Source organism: Erinaceus europaeus, chromosome 4 (genome assembly GCF_950295315.1).
Source record: "Erinaceus europaeus chromosome 4, mEriEur2.1, whole genome shotgun sequence".
Classification (NCBI taxonomy): Eukaryota; Metazoa; Chordata; class Mammalia; order Eulipotyphla; family Erinaceidae; genus Erinaceus; species Erinaceus europaeus.
Genome location: NC_080165.1, coordinates 148,407,755 through 148,420,773, shown reverse-complemented (window position 1 = coordinate 148,420,773; position 13,019 = coordinate 148,407,755). Strand labels below are relative to the sequence as shown.

Sequence of the window (13,019 nt, the reverse complement as noted above, 5' to 3'; positions counted from 1 at the left end):
GTTTGAAGGTTATCTAATAGGTGCAGTTACCTTTACCCCTGAACCTTTTACTGGAAGATAAGTGAAATCACAAATACGATTGGTTTGAACTTCAACATTTTTTTTTCTCTTTACTCTTTCACTTGAAAAGCAAACTAATGAATATTAAACACATTCACACAGGCACACCAGCAGAAAGATTGTAACAATCAAGACCCCCAATCAAAACTGATCATTCAGTTAAGTAGAGAAGTTTAATAGCATACCAGTTTTACTAGAGTATAAATTATTTTTTGTTCACATAAGCATGAATAATGATAAGCATTAAGCCTAATCCTCTTTTGGGCCCTAATTCCTCTGGCATCAGTATCTTTCCTGAAATATTTGTGAATAGCACACTGGAAAAACTTTACTTCATTTTTCTTGAATGTTAATTTTCATAAATTATGCAGACACAATTTCTGTCAGCTTCACTACAACTTCAGTTGATTCAATAATACATTTAAAAAAAGGTTTTTAGGTTTTCTCACATCACAGCAGACTTTTCTATGCAGACAGAAGGGGCAAAACAAAACAATTCTTTTTTTTTTTTTAATTGCTGTAGTTATTATTGTTGCTGTTGTCGTTGATGTCATCATTGTTGGATAGGACAGAGAGAAATGGAGAGATGAGGGGAAGAATGAGGGGGAAAGACAGACACCTGCAGACCTGCTTCACCGCCTGTGAAGCGACTCTCCTGCAGGTGGGGAGCCGGGGGCTGGAACCAGGATCCTTATGCCGGTCCTTGCGCTTCGTGCCAGGTGCGCTTAACCCGCTGTGCTACCACCCCATCTCCAACAAAACAATTCTTAGAGCAATAATTATGGCCAATAAAGTTTTAGATTTTTGTATATTATGTAAAATCTCAGAAGTTATTCTTCGGAGAGGAGCAAAAAAAAAATTTGCAGAACATAAAAATTTGATAATTTTGCCCATAGTCACATGTAAGAATCATCCATTAAAAAGGATGGCATTGCTTAGTAGACTTGCAAAAGTAAATGAAAGAGATAACACAAAAAGAAACTTTGAATGTTGCTTCAGAATGTACATTCATTTTTTTTAAGTCAAAAGGTACAAAATATAGTTTATTTAAAAAATTTTAAGAGTAAAACTGCACTGTAGACCTGCTATATTATTTTTTGTTGTTTATTTAAAAAAAAAGGGAGTGAGGGGCAGCAGGTTAAGCGCACGTGGCATGCAAAGCACAAGGATCTCGGTTTGAGCCCCTGGCTTCACAGGCGGTGAAGCAGGTCTGCAGGTGTCTGTCTTTCTCTCCCCCTCTCTGTCTTCCCCTCCTCTCTCCATTTCTCTCTGTCCTATCCAACAACGAACAACATCAACAATAACAATAACAACCACAACAAGGCTACAGTAATAACCACAACAAGGCTACAACAACAAGGGCAACAAAAGGAAAAAAAAAATAAAGGCCTCCATGGGTAATGGATTCATGGTGCAGGCACTGAGCCCCAGCAATAACCCTGGAGGCAAAAATGAAAAAAACAAAAGCCCTCAGAGTATGGTAGCTTTTCATTTTCAACACATACAGGTCATGTGAAAGTGTCTCTTTAATAATAGCCTGGAGTTAGGAAACTGAGCTTTGTCTGTCAAGCTAGGAAACAATGTATTAACCCATCTGAAAACTCTCTCATCAGTAGTTTTTGATTCTAGCAAACTAGTCATCCTTAGAATGGCCTTTTCCTGAAAACATTAAGTTGTTAGAATGGTCACTGCTAATTTTTGTCTGGTGTTGCTTGAATTTTTTATTAGTTTGTTTTTTATCACTTTATCTCCTAGTATTCTCACTTTGGACTGTGATGACCTGTAGTGCTCCACAGGCTTTTGACATGAATAGTAATGAGGAAAAGCAGCATTGAGAATTTAAGATTCAGGGTGAGGGGCCGGGCGGTGGCGCACCTGGTTAGCGCACAGGCTGCAGTGCTCAGCGACCCAGGCTTGAGCCCCTGGTCCACACTTGCAGGGGGAAAGCTATGCAAGTACTGCAGGTGTCTATCTCTCTCCCTCTCTATCACCCTCTTCCCTCTCCATTTCTGGCTGTCTCTATCCAATAAATAAGTAAATAATAATTATAATAGTAATATTCATGGTGAATGGGTGGATTCTCTTATACCTGGACTCAAATAATGGCAAAACTTTTCAAGTTCTAAAGTGCCGGGGGCCAGCCCCAGCAGGTAATTAGGGTAACCTGAAAGAGGAGGGGAGTCCGCACAGAATGAGGATGAGAAACAAGTGAGTAGATGCAGAATCAAGCTCCAGCAGACGTCTCTGTCATAGTTAAGCAGAAGTTTATTTTTATAGTCTCGTAAGGCTTAGATCATTGAAACAAAAGTCACCAAGGCCTTGATCACTAATACAAAACTCACCACGTAAGAACAGCCCAGGTAGGGAACACCTCCTGCTTGGTGGAACATTCATATTCCAGGGGCACTTTCCTCCCTAGAGATCACATCACCGTTTCTGTGTTTTTTGTTATTCCTGTACCTGTGTGCTAGACAGATGTCCTATTGATTAAGATGGATATTCTATCTGTATGCTTATGCCATTCGCTTGCCCCTATGCATCAGGAGCCATTGTTCATAGAAAGTTCAAGCTTGTTATGATTCTAGGGGCCTTAAACAAATTGAGCAGCCCATTTTTCATAAAAATCTTTTCCACTGTTTGATCAAGGACTATTGTTTTGTTCCTTACTGAGAAGGCACCAAGGCGGTGCTGACCTGGCCAGCCTCTCCATAAAGTTCAGCTCTCTAGCTGGAATCCATCTTCTGTGTATGCTCACTATGTGACTGAGGCTCTCGTGTGCTATTCCTTCATAAGGAAGTGGGAGCATAGTGGTGGGTGGTAGATTAAAAAGGCCCATTGTATCTAGGCAGGTACCATAACTTTCCATTTATTAACTATGCTCTGTAAGGTGGCCCCTCCACTGTGGGAACCACCAATCTTTCTCTATATTTTAGGAGGAATTCTAAAGGAAGTGGTGTTGATAAAGGGGTAAACAGTTTTTCCTATTGGAGTCTCCTAAAAATTCTGCATGACTGATATTGCTTGTTCCATTATGATCAATCTTACAGAGTGCGGTGCAGGTCTTGTCATTACTTTTGTTATTGGCCAGGCTCTGAGCCTGGCTATAGGTAAATATTATTAAGAGCACACAGAGCTTAATCTCAAGCCCTATACATGGCAAAAGGCAAGATGGTTTCAGTTTGGCCTGGAGAGTCCAGCCATGCTGAACTCGCTGTGAAGCTGGTATCGTGTCAAACAGCTCGCCTGGCAGTGCCTGCGCCACTAAACCAGTAAAAGCACAATAGTTAGAATGACAGAGGCTACAAAAGAGAATTAAGTAATACTGTTTTTTTTCTTTTTTATGTAAGAAAGGATTAATTAACAAAACCATAGGGTAGGAGGGGTACAACTCCACACAATTCCCACCACCCAATCTCCATATCCCACCCCCTCCCCTGATAGCTTTCCCATTCTCTATCCCTCTGGGAGCATGGACCCAGGGTCATTGTGGGATGCAGAAGGTGGAAGGTCTGGCTTCTGTCATTGCTTCCCCCCTGAACATGGGCATTGACTGGTCGGTCCATACTCCCAGTCTGCCTCTCTCCCTAGAAGGGTGGGTCTCTGGGGAAGCAGAGCTCCAGGACACATTGGTGGGGTCTTCAGTCCAGGGAAGCCTGGCCAGCATCCTGATGACATCTGGAACCTGGTGACTGAAAAGAGAGTTAACATACAAAGCCAAACAAATTGTTGAGCAATCATGGACCCAAAGCTTGGAATAGTGGAGAGGAAGTGTTAGGGGGGGTACTCACTGCAAACTCTTGTGTACTTCTGCTTTCAGGTATATATTTTGCAGTAGTTTACGGATACGTGTGAACATATGCTCTCTCTCACAGAAACTGGTGTATATCTAGGTTTTGGGACTTTGTTAGAAAGTGAACCACCTGGGATGGAATTAGAGAATACTATGAAAGGAAAGGTCTCACCCGAGTAATGAAGCTGAAGGGTTGTCATTCCACACGTGAAGTCTCTGGACACAGTCTGAAGTGAAGCATGTTGAGGTGGCAATCGTTGCGTTGGTTAGGTTGTGATCGGCAGATGCAATATTATTTGATATGGATTGGGAGAGGCATACGGGAAAGTGGGCCATATACAAGGGTTCCAGGACTGGAGGAAGTGGAGGCTCTATAGTGGAGATGTGAGGTTGCTGCTGTCTTAGGGTTCAAAAAGACAATCGATAGTTAATGTTATCATCATATTATTTGGTAATTGGGTTAACTTTGAAAAGTCCTTTTGTTAGGGTTTGCTGTACAGTACCCAGTATCTTGTATATAGCTGTACTATTGGTTGCTAAGTAATACTGTTATCTGAATGGAGCTTTTAGCAAGGAGCTGTCCTTATCATTTATGCCAATCTACTGTCACTTGTTCTTATTTTTTTCTTGAAATTCTAAACTGGAAAATTATTTTAGCATGTTTACTTTATCAGTAATTATCCAGTAGCATCTAGCATATTATGAATCATTATGGTATAATGAAATATTAGTAGCTCAGTTTATTTTCCATAATTTCCTTGAAATACACGCACCATTTCCATTTTTAAGAAACTTCTTTAATTTGGATATGAAAAAACTAAAAATAATATTTTAGAGTGACGAGGATGCAGCATGAACCTGTAGTGATATGTATTTTATAAAATTGAACTACAAGGTTAAAATTAATTTCAAGTCTAGATTGCCAAATCATCATTAATCTTTACAAATATTAATGATACTGCACCAGGCTTAGTATTTGAAATTAGCACAAACAATTATCTTGTGAATGAATCACTTATGTATAGTCTAATGATATTTTTTTTCCCAAGATTTATTTACTTATTAATGAGAGGGAAGTGGAAAATTAGAATACCACTCTGGCACAGGCAATGCTTGGGATCAGACTCAGGACTTTATGCCTGCAAGCTGGATTCTCTAGGTACTGCACAAGTCCCAGTCCACTAGTGTAACATCGTCTGAATTTCTGTGAAAGAATTCACGAAACAGGACCAACTAAATTAGCATTTAAATGTATTCACTTCACAGTATTGATAACTACATTTCTCTTGTTTTTTTTTTTCTCCATTGTTCATTTTGTCATTTTTTTTTTTCTTTTTCTTGGCTAAAGGGTGAGAAAGCAAGAGAGAGTAGAAGAGAGACATCTGTAGCACTGTTCCATTGTTAGTGAAGTCTTCCCTTCACAAGTGGAGGGGCTTGTATTGGGTCTTCAATCCCAGCACTGTGCGTATTCTGTTGGATGTACTACCACCCAGACCAAGCCCCCCCCCCCATTTTTTTATCATGTGTTCTAGCACTGAGCCACCTCTCCAATCCTTAATATGTTTTTAATTAATAGAAAATTCACATATTCTAGATTTTTTATTGTTTATTTCTTCCCTTTTGTTGTCCTTGTTGTTTTATTGTTGCAGTTATTGTTGTTGTCGTTGTTGCTGGATAGGAGAGAGAGAAATGGAGAGAGGAGGGGAAGACAGAGAGAGGGAGAGAAAGACAGATGCCTGCAGACCTGCTTCACCGCCTGTGAAGCGACTCCCCTGCAGGTGGGGAGCCGGGGACTTGAGCAGGGATCCTTACGCTGGTCCTTGTGCTTTGCGCCACATATATTCTAGATTTTTATCTCAAAATGTACCATGAACATACTTTGTCCTGTTTAAAATAAAATTAATATAGATAACAATTAGCAGAATGCACTGTAGTGAAGTCAAACTTTAATCTCTCAAACCAAAGTTTTGAAATTCAGGATATCCATCATTTGGTAATTGTCCAAATAATCTAGTTTCTGAAATTTCTTCTTAAAGTCTAGACATTTCTTTAATTATATCAAGAACTTTAGTTAGCTTAGTCTTACTGGTTTCTGCAAAGGTTATACTTCCCATTCTTGAATCCTTTAACTGCTTAGTATTAAGGATTAATAATTAAGGATTCTGATTTCCCCCCTTTGCATTCAGAGTGCATTACTGCTAATTTTCATTTCAACAATAAACTTCATGGCAAAGTAGATCTCATTTAATGAATTTAAATTTTCAACAATTTTCTTAAAATTATTTCTGTTCTAAATGTCTATGGCACTTCCTTAACATTAATATGATTTCTTCCCTATTTTTTTTAAATCACTGTTTATCTTCTAATTAGTTTTTAGACTTCTCAGCACCATGTAGACATTAGGAAAAATTAGCTTAAGTCCATTCTAAAGAGTGATGCCCAGTTTTCATATCCTTTGCCATTTGATTGATGGGACCTTATTTTTATTTTTTATAGCTCTTTATTTATTCATACTGAGAGACCACCAAGCACTAAACAGTGAAGCTCTCTTTAATACAGTGCAGGGTAGGTTCAGACGCGGCTCATGAAAATGTCAAAGAAACATACCATGCAACTGAGCTGTCTCAGGTTCAGGGGGCCTTTGTTTTTAATAGTTTTTTTAAATTTATTTTTTATTTAAGAAAGGATAAATTAACAAAACCGTAGGGTAAGAGGGGTACAACTCCACACAGTTCCCACCACCCAATCTCCATATCCCACCCCTTCCCCTGATAGCTTTCCCATTCTCTATCCCTCTGGGAGCATGGACCCAGGGTCATTGAGGGTTGCAGAAGGTGGAAGGTCTGGCTTCTGTAATTGCTTCCCCCCTGAACATGGGCATTGACTGGTCGGTCCATACTCCTAGTCTGCCTCTCTCTTTCCCTAGTGGGGTGGGTCTCTGGGGAAGCAGAGCTCCAGGACACATTGGTGGGGTCTTCAGTCCAGGGAAGCCTGGCCAGCATCCTGGTGGCATCTGGAACCTGGTGACTGAAAAGAGTTAACATACGAAGCCAAACAAATTGTTGAGCAATCATGGACCCAAAGCTTGGAATAGTGGAGAGGAAGTGTTAGGGAGGTACTCACTGCAAACTCTAGTGTACTTCTGCTTTCAGGTATATATTTTGCACTAATTTATGGATACGTGTGAACATATGCTCTCTCTCACAGAACCTGGTCTATTTCTAACAAAGTCCCAAAACCTAGATATAGACCAGGTTCTGTGAGAGAGAGCATATGTTTTGGATAGTTTTAAGTCACTTCGTATGACTTCAAAAATCCTGGAGTTTGTCACAGAATTTCATCTTTGTTTGCCTCTATTCTGCTTTCTGAAGGAATTTCTCAACTTCCCCTACCAGCTCATCAGTAGTCTCATTCACTCCTATTTTAAAGATTTTTTTTTTTTTAAGTCTACTTTTAGACTCTCAGTAAAATGGATGGAAAAGTACAGACACGGACTGTGCATCCCCTCCTTCCGCACACGTGCCACCCGTCTCTGCCATTACCCCCTCCCTCCACCTCCAGAGTCTTTTGGTTGCTACACTTGGCATTTCATATTTGCTGAGTCACAGCTCACACTGATGGAAAGTCAAGAATCTGGATGAATGTATAATGGCATGTACCCATCTTTATTATGCTGCTGAATTTTTCTGTCCTGAAAATTCCTCCTCTACCTAACCTATGATAATCACTGACCTTTCACTATCTCTGTAGATTTTTTAAGAACAGAATATATAGGTGGATAAATCGTTGAAATCATATAGTATGCCATTTTTTTCAAATTGACACCTTTCACCTCATAGACGTCTAAGTTCCTCCATGATGTTTAAAAGATTACTGTCTCATCTATTGGTATAAGTTTTGTGTTTGTTTACAGAATTAATGCATGGATGCATGATATTTATAAAATAGGTACATGATATTTAAAAATAAAAAATATCTATAAAATAAAATATAAAACATTTATAAAATATGGAAAATACAGAGAAAATGAAAACTTCTAAAAACAATATACATATAATTCCAGGAATAATTATTAATATTTTTACTATCAACCTTTACATGCCTTTTAAATCTTTTTAATTCATTAAAATAAAGATGAATTATATAATGCATTCATATTATTTAATCCATCCATATTATCTGATTTATTATTATTAATGTTGAGTATTGGTACTAATATGTTAATATTAATAACCCTTATTCACATTTTAGTGTAAGACATAATAAATATAAATAGAAGCTTCCATATGTGTAGGGGAAATTCATATGGTCTCCTATCTGGGGAGGGAATAGCAGTTATTCAAATATTCTTTTATATTTTCTTATTTTGTATGACCTAGCAAGGGATCTTATCGTATGGGTGACATAAACACAGTTGCTGTCATTCTCAATTAAGAAGGGACTGTGTGCTGGATGTCATTGTTTTAGCTGATCAGACTTTAATTTAGCTCTAGATGTTAGCATGGCACAAACTGTTGCTGAATCCAGAACCACTTGGACTCAAGTTCTCTTGCCATTTCCTATTGTGGTAGGGAAAGTAAGGATGAAAAAGGTTCACAGAAACATGCTGAGCAATATGACTAATTTTCTGAGGTGTACAGTGTGTGGAAGTCTGACCAAAGGCTTTTAATGGGGAGATCAGAGTTATTGTCTCCAAAAGAATGCTTTTCTGTGACCTTAGTGATTTTTTTTTTCCAGACATAAGAATCATTTCCTCAGCAACTGCCTTATGGCTGTACTTTTTCCATCATTAAAAAAATAATGGAGTCAGGAGTCAGGTGGTAGCACAGTGGGTTAAGCGCATGTGGTGCAAAGCTCAAGGACCAGCGTAAGGATCCCGGTTCGAGCTCCAGGCTCCCCACTTGCCGGGGAGTCGCTTCCCAGGCGGTGAAGCAGGTCTGCAGGTGTCTGTCTTTCTCTGCCCCTCTCTGTCTTCCCCTGCTCTCTCCATTTCTCTCTGTCCTGTCCAACAACAACGACATCAATAACAACAACTACAAGAAAAATAAAACAAAAAGGGAAAAACAAAAGGGAATAAATAAATATAAAAAAAAGAAATAAAGATAATAAATTTAAAAATGATCATAGAGTCAGGTTAGAGCATTATGGTGTTCACACAGTAAAGTGTCCATGCATGAGGACTTGAGTTGAAGCCTCAGGTTCCAACATACAGGAAGTTGCACCAGCAATAGACAGTACTAGATGTGTCTCTTTCTCTCCCTTTCTCTTTCTCCCATTATGTCTCTTTTAACCTCGAGGGAAAAATGAAAAACTTCTGAGAACTATAGAGTCAGGTGATCACTGTGCCCCAATGATAGCACTGTTAGAAAAAAAGAATAAATAATAAATAAATTCCACCCAGGTGTACGGTTCATCCTGACCATTTTGATAATCATGGTATCAGCATACTATTGTAATTACAGGACAGTGGTGCTGCCTATACTTTCAACAAACAAAACAAAACAAAACCAGTTCTTAGGATCTACAAGTTTGCAAAGAGCCCATTCTTTTAAAAATAGAAAGAATCATCAATAGCGCTGCCTTTCTGATCTGGCACTAAAAGGAGTTCTCGTACCTAATAGACATTAAATACATGATTGAACAAGTAAATGAGTTAGGGTAACCTTAACATCAGAATAGTACTGCCGTAGGACTATTTAATAATACACCATGAAATTAATTTGTATTTTTATGTCTCTGTCTTTTGGATATCTTGGATTAGACCATGAAAGTTCAGAGGTTAACACATGAAAATAACAATTTAGTTCTAGATAAGAACTGCGGTCTAAGAGTTATGAACTTGAAATTATAAAGTTTTATTGGAGTTAAATAAAACATTTAGTTCCCCTGAACCTCACAATGTAATTCACTCTTTTTTTAGAAGTTCCTGTTGAATTTATTCTGTGTCAGTTCCCAGTCTAATGCAGATAAAAGACACATGAGTTATTTGGTTCCCTAAAACTGGGGTTGATAGAGAAATGCTGACAAATCCTTATTATAGATGCCAGTGGAATGAAGAGTCTTTACCTCCGGCAAATGCTGACGTGGAGATTTAAGACTATATGAGAAATCAGTGAAGCTGCCCAGGAGAGTTTTATCATACTATTCATTGAACTCAGTGTGTGGTACAGTAATTGCTTCTGGTACCATTTTTCTTTTCTTACACTGGGTTATTATTTATCCTTATGCTGTGTGAAACAGAGAACAGTGAGTCTAGAGGAGAGTCATAACTCCATGTAAAACTATCTAGTGACACAGTGTAGCTGGGGATAGGAATCACAGCTGGAAAATTATGTCTTCGTTCTCAGAATTAAATGTGGGAAAACTGATATTTGACATTGAGGCGATCCGTAAATACTAAAAAGATGCTAGGTATTTTCTCCGGTGATATGAAAACCTGTTTACTACCTAGAAAGGTTTTTTTTTTTTTAAATTTTTTATTTAAGAAAGGATTAATGAACAAAAACATAAGGTAGGAGGGGTACAACTCCACACAATTCCCACCACCCAATCTCCATATCCCACCCCCTCCCCTGATAGCTTTCCCATTCTCTAGCCCTCTGGGAGCATGGATCCAGGGTCATTGTGGGTTGCAGAAGGTGGAAGGTCTGGCTTCTGTAATTGCTTCCCCACTGAACATAGGCGTTGACTGGTCGGTCCATACTCCCAGTCTGCCTCTCTCTTTCCCTATTAGGGTGTGTCTCTGGGGAAGCAGAGCTCCAGGGCACATTGGTGGGGTCTTCAATCCAGGGAAGCCTGGCCAGCATCCTGGTGGCATCTGGAACCTGGTGATTGAAAAGAGAGTTAACATACGAAGCCAAACAATTTGTTGAGCAATCATGGATCCCAAGCTTGGAACACGTATCCATAAACTACTGCAAAATATATACCTGAAAGCAGAAGTACATTAGAGTTTGCAGTGTGTACCTCCCTAACACTTCCTCTCCACTATTCCTAGAAAGGTTTTTTAAGCTCACAGGCTAACAAATGTATTAGCCTGTGATGTGTTTCTCACTGATTTAAGTGGAGAATATCAAGCTAATAGGAAAAATGGTGATTAAGAAAAGCTAAATTGAGGAGATAATGAATAAGACGGCAATTAAAAAAAATAGTGTAGTCCTCTTTTGTACCTTGTGGGTTTATCCTTGCCTTATGCCTGCTCACTCTTACTCACTAATGTTGATCACATTTCCCACAGTGTGCAAGTGACAACCAGAGATATTTTGAAACAAGAAACTTCAGTAGGAACAATGATCATTTCATATTCCAAATAGGAGAAATAGACATATTTAAAATCTCATTATATCTAATAGGCTCACAATATATAGTTTATGCAAAATTTTAAAACACATTTATGTTGAAAACATGTATTCTTCTTTGAGAAAGAAGTAACTAGCCTAGGGAAGAATTTTTATATTATGTATTCACACTCCTTTTTTTTTTTACCGGTAATAATGTATAGTTATAGTAATTTTTAAAAAATATTTATTTATTTATTTATTTATTTCCTTTTGTTGCCCTTGTTTTTGTATTGTTGTGATTATTATTGTTGTTGTTGGATAGGACAGAGAGAAATGGAGAGAGGACGGCAAGACAGGGAGGAGAGAAAGGTAGACACCTGCAGACCTGCTTCACCTCTTGTGAAGCGACTCCCCTGCAGTTGGGGAGCTGGGGGCTTGAACCAGGATCCTTATGCTGGTCTTTGTGCTTCATGCCATGTGCGCTTAACCCCCTGTGCTACTGCCTGACTCCGAGTTATACTAATTTTTGTGGTTGGCAGGATAAAATACATTTCTTACCATGTAGTATGCAACTCGACAATCGCCATTTTTTCTTTATTCATCCTATTGAGGTTCTATTGTAAGAGTACACCAGATATTGATTAAGTAGTAGAAGTCAGTTTGGACTGTTGAAGTCATTTTTAATTAAATATTCTACAGCATGTATCATATTGTATGTTCCTTGTTATGTGTATTTAAAATACGTGACACAGAAGATAGGACCTATACGTCACGGTATAATTAGTATAGTTAAATTTTCTCTTGTGAAGCACAAATAATTTTGAAGTAATCTACGTTCTTTGTATTTCTTTTTTTTTAAAATATTTATTTACTTATTCCCTTTTGTTGCCCTTGTTTTATTTTTGTAGTTATTGTTGATGTCGTTGTTGTTGGATAGGACAGAGAGAAAATGAAAAGGGGGAAAGACAGAGAGAGGGAGAGAAAGACAGACACCTGCAGACCTGCTTCACCACCTGTGGAGCGACTCCCCTGCAGGTGGGGAGCCGGGGCTCAAACCGGGATCCTTGAGCCGGTCCTTGCGCTTTGTGCCACGTGCGCTTAGCGCTTAACCCGCCGCACTACCACCCAACTCCCCGCTCTTTGTATTTCAAACCATACTAATAGTAACTAAACTAAAATAAGATTGGCTCATCCTAAACTAGCACAGAATTTACTGTCTTCTAAAGAAAGCTTTAATTTTAATCATAAGTTTGACAATTAACTGATAATGGCCCACTTTTGTCTTCACTGCTTCCAGGAAGAGCCCTATGTCTTGTTCAAGAAGTCTGACAAGCCTCTCTATGGGAATGATCGTTTTGAGGGTTACTGCATTGATCTCCTCAGAGAGTTATCTACAATTCTTGGCTTTACATATGAAATCAGGCTTGTTGAAGATGGAAAATATGGAGCCCAGGATGACGCCAATGGGCAATGGAATGGAATGGTTCGTGAATTAATTGATCATGTGAGTTATTCTTCTCCTTATTCACTAACTTTGGTAGATTGCTAAAATCTTTTATTATTCATAGTCATGGGTAAGTACTGGCGAATAGTGGCATATTTCAAATATGTATTCTTTTTGATCATTATATTCAAAGTATATATATATATCTTAAAGAGTATATATAAGAGAACTTCACAGTTCGATAGAGGATCATTTGTTAGACTTACTAGTGTTTAGCAATTTAATAGCTTGGAATGCTTAGTTCTGATTTATAAATTGGAAGATGGTTTCCCAATGATGATTTTTTTTATTTTTGTCATACTAGCTTCCTAACCAGAAAATTAGTGAAGCTAATTAGTGATTTCATGATGAAAACTTACTGTGCAATGAAAGGATACTTATATTT

At 38.4% G+C, this 13,019-nt stretch overlaps 1 protein-coding gene across 5 annotated transcripts in view; it reads left to right on the top strand.

Annotated features, from left to right (window-relative positions):
- GRIK2 (glutamate ionotropic receptor kainate type subunit 2) overlaps positions 1-13,019 on the top strand; it is a 653,698-nt gene that overhangs the window by 449,460 nt on the left and 191,219 nt on the right. For all 5 annotated transcript variants that reach the window (XM_007523908.3, XM_007523909.2, XM_060190711.1 and 2 more), the window contains exon 10: positions 12,428-12,634. In XM_007523908.3, coding sequence (XP_007523970.1) covers positions 12,428-12,634 — 207 coding nt within the window. The remainder of the gene's footprint in view (positions 1-12,427; positions 12,635-13,019) is intronic.